At 38.2% G+C, this 27,535-nt stretch overlaps 1 protein-coding gene across 2 annotated transcripts; it reads right to left on the bottom strand.

The window, feature by feature from the left end:
• On the bottom strand, nt 1-26,821 carry ACAD9 (acyl-CoA dehydrogenase family member 9). Of its 2 annotated transcripts, XM_070936985.1 has the most exons (18): nt 26,661-26,821; nt 20,740-20,833; nt 19,347-19,448; nt 17,179-17,285; nt 16,102-16,202; nt 14,641-14,719; nt 14,076-14,250; nt 13,040-13,113; nt 12,787-12,862; nt 11,280-11,350; nt 10,912-11,031; nt 9,387-9,515; nt 9,126-9,205; nt 7,490-7,610; nt 5,737-5,814; nt 5,294-5,422; nt 4,048-4,120; nt 1-269 (listed from the first exon to the last, which is right to left on the bottom strand). In XM_070936985.1, the coding sequence occupies exons 1-18, from the start codon at nt 26,784-26,786 to the stop codon at nt 169-171; spliced, it is 1,836 nt and encodes a 611-aa protein (XP_070793086.1). In that variant the 5' UTR covers nt 26,787-26,821; the 3' UTR covers nt 1-168. The 2 variants fall into 2 exon arrangements, with proteins under 2 accessions (XP_070793086.1, XP_070793087.1); XM_070936986.1 differs by lacking the exons at nt 20,740-20,833; nt 26,661-26,821 and adding an exon at nt 17,926-17,959 and having other exon boundaries at nt 19,347-19,351.
• Between the last annotated feature and the right edge of the window lie 714 nt (nt 26,822-27,535).

Genomic DNA, 27,535 nt, shown 5'->3' with positions numbered 1-27,535 from the left:
TTATGTAATTTATTACTTTATTGTATTTTATAAAATTGCACTGTAAAATATGAAACCGTATATGTTATTAGTCATGCATTTTTCCTCAGATCTAAGAACATACCCGTGGATCCAGTTGGAATACATTCAGTTACTATGTTCTCTGGCTCTAGTAATATTTTTCAGCTTTCAGAAAGTCCTATTTAGGGGGTGCGAACAAATGTAGGTTCTTTTTTCCAGCACCTGATCTGCTACTTTTTTAATGCTGTCATCCAGGTTTTCAGGAGAATCTAGAGATAATGGAAACAGAAGAAATTGATCCTTTAAAGACAAATATAAATGAGAAACAAGACAAGCTGCTGAGCAGCTAGCAACAAGTGCATACAGGTAATCCTCAATTTACGACCACAATTGAGCCCAAATTTATGTTGTTAAAGTGAAAAATTGGTTAAGCGAGTCTTGCCCAATTTAATTTATTTATTGTTTATTTATTGGTTCGATTTATATGCCACCCTTCTCTGGAGACTCAGGGCAGCTTACAATGCGTTAAGCAATAGCCTTCATACTTTTGTATATACCTGCTTAGTAGGGCTTTTGGCCCCCCCTAAGCAGTGTTCTTTTTTATACAAAGTCAGCTTATTGCCCCCACAATCCGGGTTCTCATTTTACCTACCTCAAAAGGATGGAAGGCTGAGTCAACCTTGAGCCTGGTGAGATTTGAACTTGCAGTAATTGCAGGCAGCTGGTGTTACTTAACAGCACTTTAATCTGCTGCGCCACCAAGGGTCTTAATGACTTTTCTTGCCACATTTGTTAAGTGAATCACTGCAATTATTAAATTAGTAACCGGTTGTTAAGTGAATCTGATTTCCCCATTGACTTTGTGTGTCAGAAGGTTGCAGAAGGGGGTTACATGACCCCAGGACACAGCAACAGTCATAAATGTGAGTCAGTTGTCAAGCATCCAAATTGTAAATCATGTGACCATGGGGATGCTGCAACGGTCATAAGTGTGAAAAATGGTCATAAATTTTCGGTGCCATTGTAACTCCAAATGGTCACTAAGTGAACTGTTGTAAATCAAGGACTATCTGTATTCTTCATTAAGGGAAATAATGAAAACCTGCTTTGCCCCACATCTTTAAGATACTTTAAAGGCATGTTTTAGAAAGGGTGGCAGGTTTAGCAGGTTTGCTTTAGCAAGTATGACTATTCTGTTGACACCTCAGAGGGGTGACAATTATTTTATTGATTTATTTGATCAATTTAGATGAGTTACATACAGTTGCAAGAAAAAGTATGTGAACCCCTTGGGATTACGTGGAGTTTTGCATGAATTGGTCATAAAATGTGCTCTGAACTTCATCTAAGTCACAACAATAGAAAAACACAATCTGCTTAAAATAATACTACACAAACATTAGATGTTGCCATGGTTTAATTGAACATAACATGTAAACATTCACAGTGCAGGGAGGAAAAAGTATGTGAACCTTTGGACTTAATAACTGGTTGACCCTCCTTTGGCAGCAATAACCTCAACCAAACGTTTCCTGTAGTTGCAGATCAGACCTGCACAACGATCTGGAGTAATTTTGGACCACTCCTCTTCACAAAACTGTTTCAGTGTAGCAATATTCTTGGGATGTCTGGTGTGAATCGCTCTCTTAAGGTCATGCCACAGCATTTCAATCGGGTTGAGGTCAGGACTCTGACTGGGCCACTCCAGAAGGTGTATTCTGTGCTGTTGAAGCCATTTGTTTGTTGAATTACTTGTATGCTTTGGGTCATTGTCCTGTTGCATCACCCATCCTCTGTGGAGCTTCAGTTGGCGGACAGATGGTCATACATTTTCCTGCAAAATGTCTTGATAAACTCTGGAATTCATTTTCCCATCAATGACAACAATCCGTCCAGGCCCTGAGGCAGCAAAGCAGCCCCAAAACATGATGCTCTGCCATGTTTTACAGCGGGGATGAGCTTTTGATGTTGGTGTGCTGTGCCTTTTTTTCTCCACACATAGTGTTGTGTGTTCTTCCCAAACAACTCAATTTTGGTTTCATCTGTCCACAGTATATTTTGCCAGTAGTGCTGTGGAACATCCAGGTGCTCTTTTGAAAACTTCAAACATGCTGCAATATTTTTTTGGGACAGCAATGGCTTCCTCCGTAGTGTCCTCCCATGTACTCCATTCTTGTTTAATGTTTTCCTTATTGTAGATGTGTCAACAAAAATGTTAGCATGTGCCAGAGATTTCTGTAGGTCTTTAGCTGACACTCTAGGATTCTTCTTTACCTCATGAAGCATTCTGCGCTGTGCTCTTGCAGTCATTTTTACAGGATGACCACGCTAGGGAGAGTAGCAACAGTGCTAAACTTTCTCCATTTGTAGACAGTCTGTCTTACCGTGGACACATGAACATCAAGCTTTTGGAGATACTTTTGTAACCCTTTCCAGCTTCATGCAAATCAACAATTCTTGATCGTAGGTCTTCTGAGAGCTCTTTTCTGCGAGGCATGATTCACATCAGACAGTGCTTCTTGAAACCAGTAAACCCAAAACAGGTGTGTGTTTTTAAAGGGCAGATCAGCTGTCAGCAACACATCCAATATCATCACACTGATTGGAGTCAAGGTTGGCTCACTCCGGCTCCAATTAGCTCTTGGAGAAGTCATTAGGTTAGGGGCTCACATACTTTTTCCTCCCTGCACTGTGAATGTTTACATGTTATGTTCAATTAAACCATGGCAACATCTAATGTTTGTGTAGTATTATTTTAAGCAGACTGTGTTTTTCTATTGTTGTGACTTAGATGAAGTTCAGAGCACATTTTATGACCAATTCATGCAAAATTCCAAGTAATCCCAAGGGGTTCACATACTTTTTCTTGCAACTGTACATGACTCTGGGAAGCTTGCAAGTTAAAAACACATAAACTCAAAAAACAGACAAACCCCCAAATCATAACAAAAACACTGTTATTGAAACAATAAGAACGATTAAAAAATACGATCTGTACCATAAATGCAAAGATTGGCCGCAAAGTTACTTTTCCATCAACTGTCATAAGTGTGAGCAGTTGCTATATAAGACAGTTGCTAAACAAAGAATACCCGTATAACCGCTTAGCAGGTGCCGCACAACTCCCCAGGTGGATGGTAAGGCCATATTTATGGGCCCTTCCAGAAGGCCGAGGATAGAGCCAATCTGACTTCAGGGCAGAAAATGTTTCAGTGAGTGGGTACCATGGCAGAAAAGCCTTTCCTGCTGAGTCCCATCAGATGACATTCCTTAGTGGATAGGGCCCAATAACTTGCCCCTGCTGCTAGACCTGATGGGATGGGTAAATGCAATTGGGGAAAGGCAGTCCCTCAAATAACCCACCCTATACGTTTAGGGATCATTACCAACACCTTGAATTGAACCTGGAAGCATACTGGTAATCAACACAGCTTGGAGATCAAAGGCTGAACCTTCTGGATGCTCTTCAAGGGCAACCCCATATACAGGAGGCTTTAGTAATCCATGCAGGAGCTGACCATATGAGCGATTGTAAGTAGAGCTTCCCGATGAAGGAATGGGCTCAACTGGTACACAAACTGAAGTTGCCCAAAGGGTCTCTTAGGACTGTTAGCTTCTCATTAAGCAGGAGTTATGAGTCCAGAAGGACCCCAGATTGTGCACAGGCTCTATGTTGGGCAGTGCCACCCATCTAGAACCAAAGACAGGAAGATTCCAAATCCCGATGATCCCAAAACCTAAAATTGCATAATTTTTTCAGATCTTGTCAGTACCTGGCCAACCTAGGCTCAGAAGCAGAGCAAGGTAAGGTCTGGTTAGTAATTGGATTGAAGATTTTCAGAGGGTATCAGATCAATAGGCCAGATCCAGAAGTTAAAAAAAAAAAACTGAAAAGAAGACAATAGCAAGCCATCTCCAAAAAAATGGGAACAAAATGTCATGTTCATGTCCATGAAATCACCAGGAATAAACTTTTTACTTGAAGGATTTTTAAAGATACTTTGTTACAGCTGAAGCAACAATATTGAAGTCAATTGTAACACTTACCTTTTTGTAATGATACTATTGTGTAACTATTCTCAAAACAAGCTTCTGTGCAGAAAATATTTGCAAGCAGCACCTAGAAGTCAGTTGAATTATTAGCAGTTTTAATTCTGTTCCTAAGTGTACGTCAAGAATTTTAATGTAATTATCAACTCCTGATATACGTGGTTTGGACAAGATCTTCGTCTTATTGAACTCTAGGTACACCATGTATCTGCTTAACAAATAAAAACTGACTGACTGACTGACTTTCTTTCTCTCTCTCTCTCCCCCTTCCCTCCCCACTTTGCAGTGCTTGTTGCCTCACAGCTGAATAACTCGACTGAAGTTTGAAAGATTAATAGAAGAATTTTTATATTAGTTGCCTGTACAATAATCGGAATCTAACAATAAATTCAAACCTCCTGAATAAATTCTTTAATTAACATACAGATTTCCAGTATCTAAATTCTAGAGCAGGGGTGTCAAACTCAATTTCACTGAGGGCCGCATCAGGGTTGTGTTTGACCTTGGGGGACCAGGGTGGGTGTGGCCAGAGTGGGCATGGCCAGCTCAACATCACTCATGTTGGGGGCGCCTGTGGGGGCCCGAGTGCTCTGCCAGCGAAAATGGGCTCCCAAGGTCCGTTTTCGGCTGCAACAGCCTCCTACAACCCTCTGTCAACAACAACGGAGCTCTGTTTTTGTTGGCAGAGGCACCATGGCCCGGTCCTTCGCTGTTTCCAGGGTGGCCCCACGGGCCAAATCTAAGCATCGGATCCGGCCCCCAGGTCTTGAGTTTGACACCTTTGTTCTAGAGGAAGAAGAGAAGAACTATTTTGCTAATTCATTGTTAAAAGCCTATTGTGGTTCATCTACTAGTGAAGGCAAGATGATCAAATATAACATGGTAGGCAGTAGTCATTTCTGTTCATCTCCAACATCTCTATGCAAACTTTATACATGGAGTTCCATTTAGCTTTTCTTAATCATAAGAACATTATCATAGATATGCCAAATTATTTCAAAATTATGCTAATGTTATGATGCACTGGAGAAATAAAGCAAGAAACTGATCTTTTTTACAAAATCATCTTGTCACAGAAATGACAAGATAATTCATTTCTAATTTCTTTTAAAAATGCCGCAACTGGAAATATACATAAACTTTGTTCTCAGTTAAAAGTAAAAATAATCTGAATTTCCCCCTTCTGTCTGCTTTATTACACCATCATTCAAGTTCATCACATTAAGATGTAAAACAAACTCACCTCATGATCATGATTACTCAAACCAATGCAGATAGATCGGCTAGCCCTGGATATGACTGCAGTCATTGCATATATATTAATGACAATGTTTGCCACTTTTTTAAGAACCATCTGCTCATCCACAATAGTCTAGTATTAAAGAAAACGGTAATAAAGAATCACTAGCCATCATGAATCGTTATGCTTATAAACAAATACAGTAATATTGCCATACTGATATGTGGTTAGTGAAAAAATGTCTTTTGTAGGCTATATTAATTTTGAAATTGTCAGATTATGGAAAACAACCACTGATTTACGTATAGCCTAAAATAGTGTTTTAGTGGAAGGAAACTTCAGACATTTAATTTACCTAGATTAGTAGGATGTGACAACAGAAAAGTGAGAAGAAAAAAAATATTAAAAAATCCTCTGATTTATCATTCTGGTCAAGCCATGTTTACCTTGCCAAACCTCATTAGTAAATTTTCAACTGTCTTTCCAAACTCAAAGACATTTTGTTCAAGTTTCTCAACACTTTCCTGCAAAGAAAAAAAAATAGATACTATATATTTTCAATACATACTCAACTTGAGACATGGACATAAAGTACATATTGGGTACTTTAATCATGACTGGATGACTTTTTGCAGTCTTGAATTTAATGACTCATATTATACACACAATGTAGATAGCTATTCAAAATCAATATATCTAAAACATAATTGATCTTTTGTTGGTTTGTTGATTTTAATACAAACAGGCTTTTTATTAAGAGAGTGTAGGTGGTCAGAAGGAGAAACATCTTAAATATGTTAAAAAAAACCAAAGCAGAGTTAATGCTTTGACATGGTTTTCACAATGAGATTATGTTTTAAATTTCAAACCTTTTCTTTTTGATAGTTCTTTCCATTCTATTAACAACCCAGAAAATATATTTGCTTTTTTGAACGCATGTAGGCTGAAGAACTCATGGGGATCAGTGAAAATGACCTTGCTCAGCCAGTAACTTTTATCAGCTTTATACCTGCAGCCAGTTGAAATACACATTTCAAATAATTGCTCCTCATTCCATAAAAGGGTCGTTTAGCTCTTTTCACACGTCAAGTTCCATGTCTTCATTATTAAGCATAAATATGATACTGATACCAAGCAAGGAATATGACATATAACTGAAACATTATAAGGCAGTTTAGTAAAGCAGTCCAACTGCAATTTGGTTTGCATTTACATTAACTGATATAGGATTTGGTAAATCCAAATTTGCATAGATTTAACAATTTCTCAGTGAAACAATGAGTATCTAAACTTACACAAAACCCCCAATGTAAACACCAAATTGATTTTATCTTATTTATATCATTTAAAATGTGAATAGCAGGGGTAAAATAATTTGAAAAAAGGTTTCACTGATAGCAGCAAGAATTAAGCATACAAAAATTATCATGGAAAAAATACATTGAAGCTGGAAATCAGCTAAGTCAATTTAGTAAAAGTAGCTAGACAAAGAGATATCTTAAAGGGACTATACAAAAGATTACAAGTCCGTTTTATATGGACAGTTCCAGGTTCTCCAGGCAAGTTTTCCAAGATGCTGGCAGCCAATTTGCAAGATGTACTTAACCAAATCAATGAAATATCAACTGTACCATGCAAACCCAGCAGTCGGCCATTTCCAGATTAAGATCCTGGCTGAACTAACCTCAAAGTACTCGCATTTAATGGTAATGTGACTCCAGGTAGCCAGGCTCAAAATTTCAAGAATCACAAATACTATGGTTGGTTAATTCTGCCCTACCCCCCAAAAAACCTCATCACCAGAAGCAAGGGATCATTTATGAAAAAAGCCCTTCATAGCTAAAAAAGCTATTCCCCCTTTAAGAAGGAACCACAGCAGCTAGACTGTGCAGAAGAAGGCAATGTCACCAATAAAGGACTAAATGGGCCAACAGTCAAAATGTATTTTTTCAATCTTAGCAACTTTAAAATGTGTGGACTTCAATTCTAATAACATTCCCCAGCTACCATGCAGCCAGAAAATTTTGGAAATTGAAATCCATACATCTTAAAATTGCCAAGGGTTGGAAAATACTAGTTTAAACTATGTAAAACCAAATGTATTTTGTTTCCTAAATAATAAATGGAAGAATTTGGTATTGCACTATAAAGCCTGGAGGACTATAATACGCATATCATTTTTCTATATGGAACACTTACTTTGAGACTGGGATGAACTACTCCCCCATGTCCAATTAGTCCTATGCTTGGAGGCTTGCTGCCAAACAGCCTGCTCACAACTACATTCCACATCACTTTTGCGTTCCTTTTCTTGAATTCTCTGCAGAAGAATAATTGTATTAATTTAAATGGTGTGCCCGCGTAATACTGTGCATAATTGTCCTTTGTTTTTTCTTCACCTTAGTACCCATTTTATTCAATATTTGTTTCCCCTGCTTTTCATTCCTCCAAACTGCTGCAGCTTCAGTTCACCCTGGGTGGGGTGAGTGGGGATGGGGATGGAGATGGAGGGCAGGGAGGTATACTTATCAGCTCAGGAGCAGCAATGTGATAAGGACTCTGCTCTGGGGGTGGGGGGAAATAAAGACTCCTGCTTTTTTTGGGAGGGGGGATATTCAGTGGCAAGAGGTTAAAAATGCATTTTAAGCTTCTACAAAACCTAAGGCAGTCCAAATCCAATGAATTAAAAGAAGTCAAATTGTCTTGGTTGCTGTCAAGTACCAAGACAAGTATGGATTTACCAATTACCTACCAAATTGATATGGCTGCCCATCTTACATACAGTATGTTATTCTGGGTGTCTTACAATAATTAAGAAGAAAACATGAGTAAAACTATGAAAAAAACAAACAGAAATGAAGTAACAATAAAATAATTGAAGTCATCTACAATAAATTCACAATACAAATCAGAGCTACGTTGGCCACCTCAGACTAATCCTGGTCTGGATTAGAAAGACCATGGCCTTCATTTCTTAATCCCTGCAATATTTGCAAACATGATACAGGTGGTCTTTGACTTACAACCATTTGCTTAGTGACTGTTCGAAGTTACAACAGCTCTGAAAAAAATGATTTATGACCATTTTTCACACCTACAACTGTTGCACTTGCTGTGGTCATGAGCTCAAAATTCAGACACTTGGCAAATGTATTTATGTATTTATGATGGTGTCATGTGATCACATTTTGTGATCTTCTGGCAAGCAAAGTCAATGGGAAAGCCAGATTCACTTAACTGTGGCAGAAAAGGTTATAAAATGGGGCCAAACTCGTTTAACAACTGTCTTGCTTAACAATGGAAATTTTGGGCTCAATTGTCATAATTCAAGAACTACCTGTGTAGGTAAAAATTCTGACATATAAGCTACTGCCGTATTAACAGAAACTGAATTCTCATCTGCAGAATCATTAGCTACCTTGAGTTTCCTTGATTACATACTCTTTCTACTGAATTGATGCCAATTCACAGCATCAATAGTTAAAGGACCAATATTACAAACACCTTTTGTAGTTTTAATCAAGTTACAATCGGCTTCGCTTTAAAAAGAGAATATTTGAAGCACAGGGTTGAAATGAGGGGTCCTTGGTGTTCTCTGACCTTGGCTGTTGCAGACATTTCATTATCCAAACTAGGTAACACCATCTGACCTAGTAAGACTTACTTTAAAATTATCCTTCCAGAATAATACAAATGGAGCATTATTAAAATGATCCATGAATGCAAGAAAAAAGCCTGAAGCATCCTTTTCCTTTAGTGCTGTTCCTACTGACCAATTTTCAATCTACATCCAGTATTAATTCATTTAATATGATTATTTCAAAAAATTACATACTTTATTTTTTCAGTTAAGATTTTGCCTGCATATTGTATGCCGGTCAAAGCAATATACATCCTCAAAACTTCATTTGTTCCCTGAAACAGAAACAGAAATATTTGAGCAATTTTAAATCTGTATTAAATATTGTATTTAATACACTTTAATTTGTATTAAAGTGTTATTTCTGTCAACAGCTTGCAAAGCTACATTTAAATCTTGTACAAAGATTGGAACAGTTGTTATGATGTATTTTTTTCTGAAGGCATTCATATTTACCTCAAAAATCGTAAGTATCCTACAATCCCGGAGATAGCGTTCATACGGATAGTCTTTTATGTAGCCAAGGCCTCCAAGAATCTGCAGTGCTTCACTCACACAAACCCAAGAACCTTCTGAACTGAACACCTGCCCATAATCGTAAGAAAAAAAACCCTATTATTCTTATATTAGTGTTTTTAAAACTTAGACATATAAGAAGCACTTAGTTTAAGTTACTATTAAATTTTGTCATGCTAGTGGGATGAAGATATCAAACCATATTTGGAATTATGAAAAGCAGCATGGTGTTTTTTTTAAAATGGGGATTTATTAGTAACTGCTGAACTGTACAGAATATGAAGATATGAGCTATTAATTTATAAGAACAATTTTGTCTCTTGCAAGTGTTCATAATAAAAATGCACTCATTTTAGACATGAACTAAGCAAACAGGATATGCTACCGAGTTATATGTGTCTATGGAATATATTGATTTTTAGGGTGGCGGGGGTGGTGTTTGTTTTTGTTTTGCTTTCATCTGAGTCGTGGTGGCACAGTAGTTAGAATGCAGTATTGTAGGTTAACTTTGCCCACTGCCAGGTGTTTGAACCTGACCAGCTCAGAGTTGACTCAGCCTTCCATCCTTCCAAGGTCAGTAAAATGAGGACCCAGACTATCGGAGACAATATGCTGACTCTGTAAATCACTTAAGCACTATGAAATGGTATATGAGTCTAAGTGCTATTGCTATTTGAGATATTTATACTGCCTAGAAATTCTAGAATTCTCCAAATCTGATAGCGCCATCTTTAGTGCCATTTGAAAAGCAATATTCTGAGAACCAGAGTCATTTCTCAATGTTCTCATAGAATGAACGTTCTCTGAGCCTCGGTGGCGCAGTGGTTAGAGTACAGTACTGCAGACTACTTCTGCTGACTTGCCGGCTGCCAGCAGTTTGGCAGGCTCAAGGTTGACTCAGCCTTCCATCCTTCTGAGATGGGTAAAATGAGGACCCAGATTATTGGGGGCAATATGCTGACTCTGTAAACAGAGGGGGCTGTAAAAGCACTACGAAGCGGTATATAAGTCTAAGTGCAATGGCTATTGCTATATACCATTCACATATACCAGAACATGAATAAAGCCAAACTAATGGACACATAAGATATGCAAAGTCCCCCCCAACTGAAGTTGAGTATATTTACATTAATTTGTGAAATACATTTCATTGATAATTTCTACAATCCTTCCTGCATTTGGGAATCTTTCTAAAACAGATGACTCATTGGGGTTTATAGTCAACTTACGATGTAGGCAAATCTTGGTTCCTGGCATTCAATTGTTTTTATTTCAGTTAGATGTACAAAGTCTTGCAGTCACACCAAACGAAAATTGAATTAATACAAGGGCTATAATTTAAGAAGCCAAACAAAAGTATTTAACTGTAATAGTGGAAAACAAAGATTTCACAGATTTCTTGTGTTTGAACGTTAGGAGAAATATGGTATTTCCAGCTTTACCCCAATATCTCAGTAAAGCTTACTTTAACAATGGCAGCTTCAACAGAACAATCTGGGATTCCTGGCCTGTCCATCATTCCTGCAGTGAGATAGGCCATGCTTTCCATTACATAAGCGTTCTTAGCCATAAGGGCAAATTTCTCCTGAAAGATTCATTTAAAAATATCCATTATATTTAAATATTCTGCATACATTAAAAATAACATTAGAATTTCTTCCCCGTTTCATGATTTAATACGATATTCTTACAAACTTGCAATAATTCATTTTATTTACAATATTATCAATAAAGTCATATGTTTTAAACCAGAATCTGTTACAATTTGTTATTGCTCAAAGCAGATTAAATTCCTTAGCATTTCTCAAATAAATTAAACAATTCCTTTTTCACCTGAATTAATCCAAATTCACTCAGCTTCTTATTGAATTGTTTTCTTGTACAAGCATACTCTGCAGTCATCTCTTGAAAAAGTGAGAAAAGAAGGCAATTGAATAAGCCTATGTATTAGGACTGAATCTGAAAAGCAACATATTGTTTAAATGTGTCAATAAAAAGAAATTTAGAATCCAGATAACAAATGAAACTGATTCATGGACAATACGTACACTGAAATCCCAATTTAACTTTTGCATCAGTTTGTGGTACCATGAGTGCAGTGTCAATTGTTTTTATATTTACACATTTATATTGAGATAACTGATAGTAGTTACCATATTTTTCGGAGTATAAGATGCACTCACCCCCCCCAAAAGAGGGTGAAAATTTGGGTGTGTCTTATACACCGAATGTAGCCCTGCCCACCGCTGGCCCCTACCCTTTTGGAGGCTGCAAATGCAGCCTCCCAGAGAGCCTCTCAAGCAGATTTTTTTTTTCTTATTTTCCTCCCCCCAAAATAAAGTGTGTCTTATACTCCGGAGCGTCTTATACTCAGAAAAATGTGGTACATAATTTCACTAATGTGAAATATGATTACCATATTGTCTTAATGACTTCATGTAACATTTATTTCAAATACAAAAAAGAATGGTATGAACTTCAGGATATTTAAATAAATTTGTTTTTATTGTTTGGCTGTGCACCGCCCTGAGTCCTTCGGGAGTAAGGCGGTATAGAAATTGAAATAATAAAATAAAATAAATAAATAAATAAAGGCAAAGCTCATTTTAAACATTCATATTTACCTCAGTTAAAATAAAAAAAAGGTTTTCAATGGCTTGCACATATTTTTCTTCCAAACAGTTGTATGAAGTAAGTAAACAAAGAACACTCTTTTTGAGTCCAGGACACAAAAAATTTGTAATATAGTGTGTGCTCTGCAACAAAAAAACCTGTCTAATCATCTTAGGCAAATAAGTTCCAGAATATTGAATAAAAAGCAGGTAGTTGTTCCAAGTCCCCAAGTGACAGATATTTATGAGTCACTATTGATTGATTGATTGATTGATTGATTGATTGATTGATTTAAATAAATAAATCTCCTTTGTGTTTTGCTGAGTCTCCTTTCGGACTCAGCAAAACACAAACTTGTTTCCTCCACCAAACTTTGTGATTTTTATTAAAAATTATACATACAAGCAAACATATATCAGGACATTCTGAGAAATCTTAGACAGTGTCTCCTGCTTAGAACATCACCTCAAGACCCCAGGGTTTATCTAGCCTACAAAGGTATCACAAACTTTCTCTCTAGCTAACACCTTTCTCAACACTGTAACTTGCTGCACTGATGAATAAAAATCTCGACTGAGATCAAAATAAAGATCAGCATATAATTTCTAAAGAAAATACTATGTCAAAGTGATTAATAAGCCAAACTAATATTTATGAGGATATGACAGTAACCTTTGCACAAAAGGTCCTAACGCAAGAATTTGGCAATCCAGAAGCCTAGCCTTACCAATCAGTTTCTTAAGCATTCCAGCAGAAGCACTGCCCATGCTAAATCTTCCACTGTTTAGAATATTCATTGCAACCTGAAATACAGATAGGAAAAGAAAACGCAAAGTTTTTCTCTCATAGTTCGCTTTTATTCAAAACCAAGAGTCAGTGTTATTTATTTAGCTGGAATTTTGGACAATTGATCATACTATCTTATGAAATTCATTCTCTAATGTCACCATGAAATGTACAGCATTATCTCTACATCTTACCTTAAACCCTCCTCCAACTTCTCCAATAACGTTCTCTATAGGAATTTTTGTATTTTCAAAGTGAACTTCACAAGCTGTAAGATTAAGAAGGATTCAACATTTTGCAATGTCCTTGAACATATAAACACAATTAAATCAAAAGACTTGAAGAAGATTTCAAGACTGGGAGTGAGGCCCAAGACTAATTATGGAGCTCACTATTCTGATTTCCAATTTAGACATAGCCTGTGGCTATTGCCAGCAGGACTATGTGTTATATTTGAAAATTACAATTAGATGCAGGTTCTCAATGAGGTGGATACCAGATATAAAAAGATTGCGATAATGAGAAGAGGTGTGTGTGCAATTCTATGACTCCAGATGCTGTATCCTGTGTTCAAGACTAATTCCTTTAACAAAATGTGCTATTTAAAGAACTAGAATGTAATATTTTGGATTACATTACATATTAATTAACATAGATGCTATGAAAAAAGATGACCCCTGCTCTAGATTCTTATACAATAAACTAATATAAAGTGAGCTAAGAGCTGGTGTGAAATTAGTTGTCCTAAACATTATTTGTGTGGAATAAATGATACAAAAAAGTCCATTCCCTATCATATGCTTATTCTCAATAGTAGATATAATTGCACAAATCGTAAATTACTTTGAGTTTCTGATACAATGTTATTTTCAGCAGGACAAAGATCACAAAAGGAGATAAAAATAAATGTGGCATATGAAATCCCACCATCTACCACTAACTTCAGTTAATGAAGGATACAGCTTACGGAAGAGGATAATGGCAGTGGGGTTTTACTTGTAAAATCATAAACTATTCTAAATGCAGTTACAAAGTAAAAAATGGTGAATGCGATCACGCAACGAACATTTTTCAGAAAATATATGCATACAAATACTTTTTTGCCAATTAAAAAAAATCTGTCACAGACATTTTTGAAAAAATTGTTGACAAAAACACTGGAATTGCTTTTGAGGTTTAGTAAACAATTTGCACTTGTAAATTCCACAATAATGTGAATATAATTCTTACTATTAGATCCACGTATCCCCAGTTTATCCTCTGCTTTTCCATTAGTGATTCCACCAAAAGCTCTTTCTACAATAAAAGCAGTAATTTTGTCTTTGAATGCACCATCTTCATCAACCACCTCAGTTTTTGCAAACACAGTAAAGATATCTGCAATACCACCATTGGATATCCATATCTGCAATTGAAAGAAAAGAACATATTTTATGTTCCACTCAGAAGAAACATGAAAATAACTACACTAAATATGTATGAACTGATAGGCAGATGTTATATCTTTAGTATTCATCCCTAGCATGTTTTCTGAAATAATCACCTAAGGGCGAATACAGATCTGACAAACTGGATTCAACACAGGGAAATGAATCCTTTTTAAACACGAAATAGCTAGAAACTTCACACAAAAGAAAAGCACCTTTGGATACACTTGCTTTCTTATTAGGTTATTTTAGTGTTTGTGCAGCTTGCTCTTTTTGTAAAAAAGGCTGATCTCATCTAGCTAGCCTTCTCTTTAGAAACGTAAATCACATTGGTTAAATTGACATTGACAAAGTGGTCCATTCTGTACCTTTGAACCATTTAACAGGTAATGCTTTTCATCTTCACTCAAAGTGGCTCTGGTCTGAATGGATGCGGCATCACTTCCACTGAAATACAGGTAAACCAGGAAAATGGGATTTGGTAGCTGAATTGAGCTATGGAACTCAAAATCCTTTCCCTCTCCAGAGAAATCTAAATCTGAAAAGGCTACATATTATTATGCTTCCAAATGTTTAAAATAATTCCTTAAAATGGTTTTTAAATTGCTCTTTTGAGTAACAACAAATGGGAACCTAATGTCTGCTTAAAGCAGTGTACACCCAATAGAAAGACAGGCAAACAAATCTGTACAGAAAGATGGTCACTGTCAGATACTCTCACACAGCATAAGTGGCAACAGCTTCTCCACCTTGCCTGAAGCTTCCACCCACAGAAGAAAACTAGCTAGCTTTGCTCCCACATGAGGGGGTTTCTCAGAATGGGCAGGGTGGCCTGTATTCATTGCAAACTCACTATGCCTTGCTCTTAGTGAGAGCTTGTAATTTGGGCTTGTAATATGCTTTTGTGACTATCCTGGCCATTTGTAAAAAAAAAGCAGCTTACAAACTCTCCAGACCATCTATCAGCTAGTTTTGGAGAAACTGACATGGGAAAGAGACTATTATCTCCCCTTGAGTAAAAGCAGGGTGGCAACATTTCTCCTGTCTCCCTTTCACCCTCTTGCTTTTATCATTCAACAAGCAAGGAGCTTCCGTGAAAGGCACAATAATTGTGTGCATGCCCTCCGGCTTCTCTCTCAAATGTTTGTCATATTGGAGCAATTCCAGTAAGAAAAATGTAATTACATATGCAGACATGGTTCATTCAGATTCAAAGAACAGATTAAAAACACAGCAAGAATTACAGGTAGTCCTCCACTTACAATAGTTCGTTTAGTGACCGTTTAAGGTTACAAGGGCACTGAAAAAAGTGACTTATTGTGTTTCCCCCAAAATAAGACCTGGTCTTATTTTCTTTTAGGTCCTGAAATAAGCACTAGGACTTATTTTTGGGTGTTGTCTTTTTTTTTTTAGTGCCACCGCCGCAATGCGGAGGGGGGGGGAGCTTCCCAACGCACACACTAGCTTACTTCAGGCCCTCCATGGTTCCACACCCCAACAACTGCTTCACGGCAGCAGCACCAGCAGCCATGTTAAGCAGGTGTCCACGTGGCAGCTGGCCCACTGCTTCCGGCACCGGTGCGGCACCAGAACAGGAAGCCAGCGGTGCAGCCAGGCCATCCACACCCCAACAACTGCCTCGCCTCATGGCAGTGGCCGTTTTCTTGCAGCACTGGCATGGCACTGGTGCGTCGCTTGGCCTCTTGTGGCGCTGCGCCGGAAAAAGTGGGCTGCCGCAGCCAATTCTTAATTGGAAATCTTTCTCACCAGGGATCAATCTCATGTAGATAAATTTAGTCTTTTAATAAATTTATTACAAAAAATGCTACCTTCCTGGTTCTGTGAGGCAAAATGCTGCAATGTGCTGTCCAGAAGCCAGTTTAGGTAGATACTTTTTCTTCTGTTCCTCAGTGCCTGCAATCAGGAGCCCCTGCCAACAGCAAACAAATAAACCAACCAGTCAGACAGGGAAACATTTTTGAATTACAGGTATTGAGATCATAGGAATGAATTATTCCCGAGGGCCCTGTCATTCCAGGAAGTGATATTTCAAGTGTCGTGGCTTCATGCATTGCAAGTTTTCCTAAACTAGCACAACACCTGTTTCCAGAAATTATGAAATGAAAAGGGCATTGATGTGATGACCATTTAGTCAGGTAATGAAAGCAACTGCATGAAGAGTTAACATAAACTCTTCAGAAAACTGTAAGAATTAGTACATACTAAATTTTAAAACTTCTCAAAAGTTAAATGTATTTATCCAAATTGAATTATGTCCATGAATATATATATATTCAATCCCTGCTGCCCGGAACTGGCTGAAAATACAATGTGCAGAAGCTGAAAACATGACGCGCGGAGGCAATGATCAGCACCGATGTGCTGTAGTGATCCTGGCAGCCTGGAATGAGTCTAAAACGGAGCATACGGAGGCCGAAAATGTGATGCACAGAGGCCAAAAATGCAATGCGCAGAGACGGTGATGGGCTGTGGCAGTCCCTGCAGCCTGGAACAGCTGATTGGCAGTATTCCGGGAGGCCGATCCAACTGCCAATCAGCTGCTCGTGCTGAATCAGGCTGTGATAACGTGCTGAAGCTGACCAGGCTGTTTGCTGCAAGGACGCTAGCCAGATGAATACCAATGGATGCTGGTAGGCAAAGGCAGATTTTTTTTTTCTTGTTTTCCTCCCCAAAAACTAATGTGCGTCTTACACTCCGGAGCGTCTTATACTCCAAAAAATATGGTGTGAGTGAGTGTGTTTGTTAGGGTTAGTGTATGTGTAGTGTGTGTAGTGTATGTAATGTATACGTATATTTATATTATCTTTTATCTTCTCCATATATGAAGCATTGATTCTTACGACATTAGATAAACACAAATGTATACATTAATAAAGAAAGATTACCTTTAGCCCTATAGCCTGATGAGCTGCCAAAGTTACGGCAATGGATCCATCTTGAGAAGTTATTTCTCCTAGACGGGCATACATTGTATTTGAAAGGCCGAGGCCACCTGAAAAAGATGTGGTCAAACAAAAGAAATTTGTCTGCTACACCAAAATTAAATAAATTTGCTTTGTGATTTTTAAAAATCTTTTAAATCAATTGAGATCTGTTTTCTTAGAAAACACTGTGTTTATAAAAGTAAAGGAAAAGGAAATATTGCACCACAAAGGAGAAAGAAAGACAAGAGGAGTAGAGGGATAGAGGAGGAGAGGGAGAGGGAGGAATGGAAGAAAGGGGAAGGAGAGGAAGAAAGGATAGGGGACAAGATCAGGAGAGAAGGGGAGAAAGGGGGAAAAGAGGGGAGGAGTGGGGGAGAGGAAGGGGAAGTAGGGGAGGAGAGGAGAGGAGGAGGAAGAAAGTAGAAGAGGAGAGGAGGGAGGGAGGGGAAAGAAAGAAAGAAGGAGAAGGTTTGTTGTGAAAAGAGGGTAGAAGAGCAACCCCAAATGTAATTAAAATGTCTTATTTTTATGCTTTCGTTAGAAAAAAAATTATGTATATATATGATTAATTATGGATAAGAGAATGTACATTTACAATATGTGTATAAGAAATAAAAATAAAAAACTTTTTTAAAAAAATCATTGACCCTGTTTGGGATTGCCTTCTATACAGTGATTCAGTTGCAGGTCTAGCCTTGGTCTCCGTACCTGTTGGAAGTTCTTTAAAACTGTAAATCTTCTCCTGAGATTGACAGGAAAAATGTACATCATATATACTTATGAATAAGCAAACATTTTAGTTCCAACCCTTCCCTACCACATATACACCCACAATTGTGCTTATCTCCAGATGGGCTAATCCAGGAGTGTATACTGCAATACTTTTTAAAAGTGTCTGTTTGTCTTTCTCTCTCATGGATAATCCATTGATTACTTATAAGTAAGCCAATCATAGAAATTTAAAAAATTGGGCTGTCCACAGGTGGCATATTTTTATAGTATTTTGGTTAAAAATCTGGAGATCAGTTTATCCACAGATGGTTTTATAAGCAAGTATATATGGTACTTCTTTTAAAGAGTTGCAGAAAAGTTCTGTCTTCATGTCTCAACAAACTGAATCACTGTTTCAAAGCACTGTTCTGCAACTGAATCTTACACAAAGCGTAGTCTTTTTCCTTAAGCTCCTAAACAGAAATATAGCCAATTTTCTGTCAAGACTTGTTTTCAGTGGTGGTATTCAAATAATTTAACAACCAGTTCTCTGCCCTAATGACTGTCTCGATGGGCATAGCCATGGCAGCACTCGGCCTCCTGCACCCCCCAGGGAGCAAAAAATGGGCCATGGGGGGTGGAATGCGCTGCACCCCCGTGCCCCGTTTTGGGCCTAGTAGGCCACCCTGCAGCCTCCTGGAGTGAAAACGGGGTGCATGGGGACTCCTGGAAGGGGCGGGATGGGGCCAGCCAGCAATTTAACTACCGGTTCATTGAACCTGCCCGAACTGGCTGAATCCCACCACTGCTTGTTTTTCATAAAATATTATTTTAAACCTGTTTTCATTTTGTTTCACCAATATAAAACAACTCTACATAGGGGTTTATTTTTCATACACCTGCCATGAAGACTTCAAAGTCTTATTCTATAATTGTGCTTTCATTACCAGCTATGAAATAGGACTACTGTATCCATCAATGGTTTGTAAGTCTAGGTGTCTAGGCAAGAGACAAAAAGATGTGGAACATCTTATGATTATATAAGCTAATTTGTGTAAAAGTGTATTAAGCGGTTTCCTGAAAGAATCATGTTCTTTTGAACAATGCTACTAGTAATAATAACAACTGTAAGTGAAAATTTCAACTTTACTAGCCCCAAAATATTACAGAGAAACAGCACTACTACATCAGCTCAAACACACATCAAAATTTTAAATCTACAAGGAAACAATTTCCACAAGAATTTCTACAAGAATTTCAAAGTCTTGGAGGTAAATAATTAAAAATCCATACAGGAGGAAACTAAACTAAACTAAACTAAACTAAAAAATATGTAAATATATATAAGTAAATGTGTAAATGATCAAAGTATTTCTTGCTCCAAAAGAGGAAAAAAAAACACATTCATTTTCACTCACCATATTCCTCTGGTATCTGTATGCCAAAAAGGCCCAGACTTTTCAGCCCATTAAGAGTTTCTTGTGGAATTTTAGCATCTTGATCAATTTTCTTAGAATCCACTAACGAACATGAGAAAACCATAGTAACTGATTGATAATTAGATAACTCAACAGTTAAGATATTTTAGCAAACAATCACAACCGAAGCAAGCTTGTTCATTCTATTTTAGTGACTTAAACTTAGTTATGAAGTTAGCAAAGGATATATGACAGGCATAGTCATTTTATGGCCCCCTTTGACTCTCTCTCTGGATCACATGAGGTCAATCGGAAATTAGAAATCAAATGTAAATAAGATGTAACATGTATTCTTATCAGTAGCATCTAATCAAAGCCATATAATTTGCTACTTTTTATAAAGTGATAACATTAACATTGAGCAGAATTAAACTCAGCTTATTGGTTCAGCCCTTCACAGCCCAGTTTCTTATATGGCTCTTTGGAAAAATTAATTGCCCACTCCTGATTTATGTGAATATCCTTTCTTTTGTTTTGGCATTATTTATCCAGCTGTTCACAACCATTCTGGTTTCCATATTTCAGCTAAACTTAGGAGAACCTGAAGGTACTTTTCTCTTTGGTAGAAATATTATTTATTTATTTATTTATTTATTTATTTATTTATTTATTTATTTATTTATTATTTATTTATTTATTTATTTATTTATTTATTTATTTATTTATTTATTTATCCATCCATCCATCCATCCATCCATCCATCCATCCATCCATCCATCCATCCAATATATATGCTGCCCTTCTCCATAGACTCAGGGCGGCTTACAATGCTTTATAGCAATAGCCTGCATACTTTTTTGTATATACCTGCTTATTAGGGCTTCCCCCCCCCCCAAGCAGTGTTGTTCTATACAAAGTTGGCTTATTGCCCCCACAATCCGGGTCCTCAATTTACCTACCTCAAAAGGGTGGAAGGCTGAGTCAACCTTGAGCCTGGTGAGGTTCGAACTTGCACTAATTGCAGGCAGCTGGCAGCTAAGTGCTAGCACTTAATAGCACTTTAGTCCGCTGCACCACTGAGGCTCTTACCAAATAAACCTCAACATTTAAAAAAATATGTCCCAAAATGCCATCAGTAAACATTTGAAATAATTTTTCAAACACTCAGAGGAAAAAACGGTAACTTTTTGAAAAAATACAAATGCAGGTTCCAGCACAGCATTAACAAAACTCCTTAATATGATTCTTGCTATTTTTCACTTTTTGCTAAAAAATACAGATAAGCAACCTTGGATGTTTCCTTGTTAGTATTATATTTTATTTTTATATTTGGCATGGTGAAAAGCCTTTCAGAAAAAGATTTTTAAAAGTCTTGAGGAGGGTAAAAGTATACCTTCTTCCCTGAAGAATTTTTCCACTGGCGCTACGAAGTCATTGATTTCTTGCAATTCTTCATTATTAATTTCAGGATAAGGAAAAACTTCCTTCTGAAATGACAGATTTTCATGATTTGTTTTGTAAAAAAAAAAAAGTTGTTTATAGTGTTCAAACAAATGGGCAGGGTCATTTAGGTGTTTGAGTTGGGTTTCTTGCAAGTCAGCTGATGGCAAGGCATTCTATGGGCTTTTCCTCACGGCAGCCTTAAGCTTCTTTGGTCCCATGTGGGGTCTGACTTAAAGTATATCAGCTTAAAGAAATGTTGACTGTACTCTGAACCCCTATTCTGGCACAACAATGAAGCAGAAGTCTGCCTGTGTGGGCATGGTGAAGAGAGGTTGGCTGTGAAATATCTTCTTTTGTGCCAGCTTTTGTACAGAAAACCAATTTGTTGGAGAAGGCTTGGGCAAATGTGAATGACTGGACTTGTGTAAGTGGGTGCCTGAGATGGAAGCATCAGCCTGCTTTCAAACTGGTCAAGTGACAGATTGTTGGTGCAGAGGTGCTCTATTCTGGTAACTCCTCACATGGTCTTTTTCTGAACTATTTCTGGTCTATTACTCTCCTCAAAATGCAACATAAACCATCTGCCAGTCCGCCAGTCTTCTGTAAACCTCTATTTCCAAACAGACCACTTGACAGTTTGATGGGAGAGGAAGGATGTGGACTAAAGCTCCCAGGAGTGCTGCAGTCTACCAACCCACAACCTGGCCTATCTTTGGATAGAGGTATACCAATATTTCAAAAGACTAGTACACAGTTTTATTATTCTACAGTTTTATTATTCTGCTTGGGTTAGAAGGAGAAACTAGCAGAACTCCTGTTAATTTCACCTCTGCTCCCAAATATCCAAAACTAGATAAGTGTCAGACTTTGCAAGTGATTATAATGCCAAGAAATATGCTATAAAGTTGCTTCTCTGTCATGGAAGTGAAACATGCAGATGAATCCTAAGCTTTGAAAGATTTTACTTACCATACCTATACAGATGATGAATAATTTGGGTGATAAGACAATCCTATTATATAGTTGCTATGGAGTTTAAATGCCTGCCCCATTCCCCACAACCAGCACCAATTTCTGGAGATGGCATAACAAGGAGTTCTAAAACCATGGAAAGTTGAGAGCACCCACACAGAACTCAATTCTCCGCACAATGATACTACTGTTAGTATGAAAAGTTTCTGAAAGTTTCAAAAGAATGAACAAATGTATACATTCAATGTTCTTTTCCCAGTGAAGGTCATCCAATAGAGTGACCAAGATTGTTTTAGTGCCAAATCTAGGACAAAAGCCTTATTGAAACAAACCTTGAAAGCCACAAGCAAGAATGAACAGGACTGATCTATTCTTTGCTTCAGAAGGTATATTCCTCAGTTATAACTACTTAGATCTGAATACAGCGATGATTCTTATTGGTCTCTGGTGTTTCTAAAATCTTTTTGAAAGGCTACATAATTGCTTAGACCAAGCTGGCCAGCCCTTCCTTACTAATGTGATATTAAACAGAAAGACTGAGCAATATTTAAAAGTACTTTGTAGATCTTTGCCTCAAGAAGTGATTTTGTCTGGGCTCAGAAATTAAGCAGAGACAGCCTTGCTTAGTATCTGAATAGAAGATACCATATTATGTTGGGAAGGCAAAAAATTGAAGGAAACAATGGCAAACATTTTGTACCATTGCAAGAAAATATGCTTAGAGTTTACCAAGTTCACTAAGCCAATGTTTAGATTTTGGTATAGAAATATCCTTCCAGAAATATGTAATTACCTTTTTTATAACAAATCTAACACCATATATTCTAAAATTCTTCAAAAATTGAGAGCACCAATTTTTAGAAAATAGTTTGATAATACATTAATATAAAGGTAAAGGTTCCCCTCGCACATATGTGCTAGTTGTTCCCAACTTTAGGGCTCATCTCCGTTTCAAAGCCAAAGAGTCAGTGCTGTCCGAAGACATCTCCATGGTCATGTGGCTGGCATGACTAAATGCCAAAGGTGCACGGAACACTGTTACCTTCCCACCAAAGGTGGTCCCTATTTTTCTACTTGCATTTTTTACGTGCTTTCGAACTGCTAGGTTGGCAGAAGCTGGGACAAGTAACGGGAGCTCACCCCCATTATGTGGCACTAGGGATTTGAACCGCTGAACTGCTGACCTTTCGATTGACAAGCTCAGCATCTTAGCCACTGAGCCACTGCATCCATTATTATACATTAATAATAATACATTAATATATTGACCCTTAATTTCCCTCTAGGAATCCAGTTCTCTATAGTAGTAATATCTAACTCATAAGAAAGTTACCAACAAAGGATAATATTTGTAGCCACCTACAAAATTACAAGACAACTAAAGCCCTTCAAAACGTCCTAAGTAAACTAAAAGACCCAGCAGCCCCAGAAGAAAAAACAGGAGTCATTTACACATATAGTGTAATGACTACAACAGCCACTACATAGAACAAACAAGCAGAAGATTGACAGAACGCATCCATGAACACCAACTGTCAGAAGTCATGATGAAAACTTTTGAATTTAACTACATATGAACTGACTTAACAATAGTTTCAATTGGGAAACTGTGAGCATCCTAGACTAAGCCAAGTCCAAAAATGCTAGGGAATTTTTAGAAGCCTAGCACTCTGGCAAATTAACCATCAATAGACACATAGACATAACAACTACATACTATCCAGAAGAGACAATCAGCAAGCTAAAAGGGGAACAAAAAGACCCCAAACACCTCTCCACCAGCAATCAGCACCCAGATGAGCATAGATTCATGATTAACATCAGACCAACAATCAAGTAAATAATACCCCAATCAAGAGACTACCAAACAGTAAATAGCCCAGCCAAAGAACCTCCAAGACACCCACCAACACTGACAGCACAAGCCACTAGAAGTCTAGTGTAGTCTAGGCTGAGAGCAAACTCCACTCCCTACTAGTACTGATAATGTTACCTAGTTTGGGTAATGAAATAAATGTCTGCAAGAAAACAATCAAGCTCAGGGAGCACCAAAGCCCTGTCATAAGAAAGTTAACCTGTGCACTAGGATTCCTTCAGATTTATTCATCCCATGCATAGAAAGTAGAATAATTAAATGTTTTAAACATTCATTGAAAGGGTACAATAAATCCCCTTCCATTTCCCCCTCCCCCATACTTTTGGTGGACTAACCAAGTTTTTAAGCAATATAAAGCAGGGGTTTATATTGCCCCAGGTGTTGTCATGGTGGTGTCACATGACATATCAGGACTTTTCCCCACTTTGCTAAACCGGGTGGGGGCAGAGCCAGTACGTGACACATCCGGCCCGCAGGCTGTGAGTTTGACGCCCATGGTATAAAGCAACTAACATTCCTTAAAATCCGAAGCCATCAATTGTGTAATATGGGCTACTCCAATTCTTTATTCCAAAGTTCTTATCATTGTAATTTTTTTTCTAAACCATGTTACTGTATATTTATTAAATTTATATTTGTTTATTTATTATTTATTAAATTTATATACCACCCAACTCTGGGCAGCTTACACCATAAAAACAGGAGTAAACATAAGGGTCCTTAATATCCTTTTATCTGGGTAATACAATATTACAAATTGAAATGTTCTTATCCATCAGATAGAATATATTCCTGGGGATTGGCTGCTGAATGTTAAAGAATGTTGGAATAGCAGGTTTTTCAATGCTCTCCTGGCTCAGTTGGGCCTTAAACATTTTTACAAAAATGACGTTTCTACAGAAATCTTCAGGATGCATTTTTATAATGTTGCATAATGTTGCTGTGAATCTTTGCATAAAGTTTATTTGTTCATTCATTTCAATATATTTACAGGTCCTCAGTGAACTACTACTTGTTCAGTGACCATTCAAAGTTACAAAGGCACTGAATGACTGGTACTTATGACCAGTCACCTCAGAGTTCTGGATGTCCAAGAACTTCAGCAGTTACATGATTGCAATTCAGAAACTTGGCAGCCTCCGAGGGAGTGGGAAAGGCTGTTTTCGCCTTCCGCAGATACATAGGATCTGGAGCCAGGTAAGAAAGAAAAATGGCCCTACCAGGCCATCACGTGCCAAGAGCGGGGGGGGAGGGGTTGCTCGCACATGCGCACAGCAGGGCACTTAGAATTATGGGTGTGGGCACACACACCCTCTCCTGGCACGCGATAGCAAAAAGGTTAGCCATCACTGACCTATAGCATCACCACCTGCACTCCATAGCATATGCCCGCTTATGTGGTGCCAAAGCAGTCACCTGTAGGCCCGCCTGCATCCTACAGTAGTCATTGCTATCCTAGCTGCTATCTTAGCCTTCCCATACCAGAACTTACTTGTCCACTGGCCTGCTTGTGAGTCACCTGGGAGTTGCAACTTACTGCCAGTTCCTCATTGACTTTACTTGTTGGAGTTGGCAGGAAGTTGTGAGGAAATCCATGCTTAAAAACCATAATCCTCATTTAATAATGGCAACAGGGACTGTTGTAATTAGCATTCTTAAGTGATGCAACCAGTTGACATGCTTTATGACTGTATCAGCAATGGAAATTCCAATCCCAACTACCATTGTTAAAGAAAGACTAACTGTATTTATCTATTTATTTATTTGTATTTATTATTGAACAATTACTGGTTAATAAATTGATTGGAAAAGCTGAACACTACCACCCTCTGGTCTGCCATCTGAGTGGATTCTAATAAAAATCATCCTGAAATTATATAGCACTAGCACTTAGCCTTATATACCGCTTCATAGTGCTTTACAGTCTTAAGCGGTTTACAGAGTCAACATATTGCTCCCAACAATCTGATCCTCATTTTACCGATCTCAGAAAGATGGAAGGCTGAGTTAACCTTGAGTCTGGTGAGATTCGATCTGTCAAATTGCTGGCAGCCGGTGATCAGCAGAAGTAGCCTGCAGTACTGCACTCTAACCACTGCACCACTGCGGCTCATCTATGCGTGGATCCCTCCCTTCCCAAACGTAGCTTCAGTTCATTTATTTCAAATTTCTACCATATCTAACATCTACAAGTAGTCCTCAACTTACGACCACAATTGAGCCCAAAATTTATGTTGCTAAGTGAGAAATTTGTTATGTGAGTTCTGCCCCATTTTGCAATTTTTCTTGCCGCATTTCTTAAATAAATAACTGCAGTTGTTAAATTAGTATCACGGTTGTTAAGTCAATCTGGTTTCCTCATTTACTTTGTCAGAAGGTTGCAAAAACTGATCATAAGACCCCAGCACACTGCAACCGTCGCAAGTGTGAGACAGCTATCAAGCATCCGAATATAAATCATGCGACCGTGGGGATGCTGCAACCATTGTGTGTGAAAAATGGTCATAAGTTACTTTTTTCAGTGCTATTAGCTTCAAACGGTCACTAACCAAACTGTTGTAAATCGAGAACTACCTGACCAGAGCTACCGCCTAAAATTACAAACTTTGAGATCTGAATTTGAGACGAAACACCAGAGAGAAGGAAAGGTGTTTTTTTTTTCCCCCTAACTTTAATTTGAGAATCCCAAAGGTGCTTTTTCAAGAGGCAACTGGACTTTCTGATTTTTCTTTGGTGTTTCTCTTCTCATCCAAGAAGCTCCTTCATCTTTTGGATGAGAACCGGAACGTCTTCAAAGAAAAACCAGAAAGTCCAGTTGCCTCTTGAAAAAGCATTTTTGGGACAACCATGACCTGGATGACGAAGAATCTCCATAGGCATCTAACTTTAATTGCACCACCCGCAATTAAAAAGCAGACCCCTGCTTCGCCAAGGGATTCCTGAGATGCTGGAAACCTGGGTCTTCCCTTAAACCCCCAAGGTCCCCCAGCCCAGGGAAACCGCGAAGCTTTCGGCGGCCTCACCTCTTGGAAGTTCCCCAGGAAAAGCTCCTTAACAAAAGCGGGCCGAGAGCAGCCGGTGCGAAACAGCCTGGCCCCGGGTGGGAGCGCCGTTCGCGCCGCTCGCAAAAGCAAAGCGAGCCCACTCATGTCTCCAGCAAGCAGCTCGTTCTCTTGGCACCGACGGCGAGGAAACGACCGGCGCACGTTAATGACGTAACGTCGAATGGCCCATTCCAAGGCAGCCCACGTTGCCGCACCCGCACGTGAAGAGGCGGTGGGAAGGTGCGCGAAGTTCAGACGTCTAGCGATCATGTACGAACGGATGGGAAGGGAACCAGGGCAAGCTTTAGGCTTGTGTGGAAATGAAACCTAGATTTTGGATCTGCAGCGGTTGATTTTGACTTTTGCTGCAAAACCTTTTGGAGGCTTCTCGGCTCCATCTCATTTTAGCTGTTGTAAAAGAGTCGTAGAACAGCTGTCTGTGGCGAATTAGCAATAGCACTTAGACTTGTATATCGCTTCACAGCGCTCTCTAAGCGGTTTACAGAGTCAGCCTATTGCCCCCAGCATTTGTTCAGCCTGTCTCGAAGCATTCTGAATGTTTGATCTTTATTTTATTATTATTATTATTATTACATTTTCTCACGCCCTTTCCCTCCCAGAACTGGGAATCGTGATGTTCTGTATTTACATTTGCACTAACGCCAACGCCTTTCTCACGCCATTGGTTTTATGTCTTCAGTGGTTCGTTTTGTGCTATTTTATTTATGTGTTGTATTTCCTAATAGTAAATTAAACAAACAAACAAAGGAGCAGCCTGAACTTGCTTTTTCGTCCCTGTCTCAAAAATAAATAAATAAATAAATAAAAGTAAGGCTTATAGTAAAGTAGGTCTG

Source organism: Pituophis catenifer, unplaced genomic scaffold (assembly GCF_029215685.1).
Source record: "Pituophis catenifer annectens isolate HBS135680 unplaced genomic scaffold, rPitCat1.0.hap2 SCAF_2, whole genome shotgun sequence".
NCBI classification, from domain to species: Eukaryota; Metazoa; Chordata; class Lepidosauria; order Squamata; family Colubridae; genus Pituophis; species Pituophis catenifer.
This window is presented reverse-complemented; position numbering and strand designations above follow the sequence as displayed.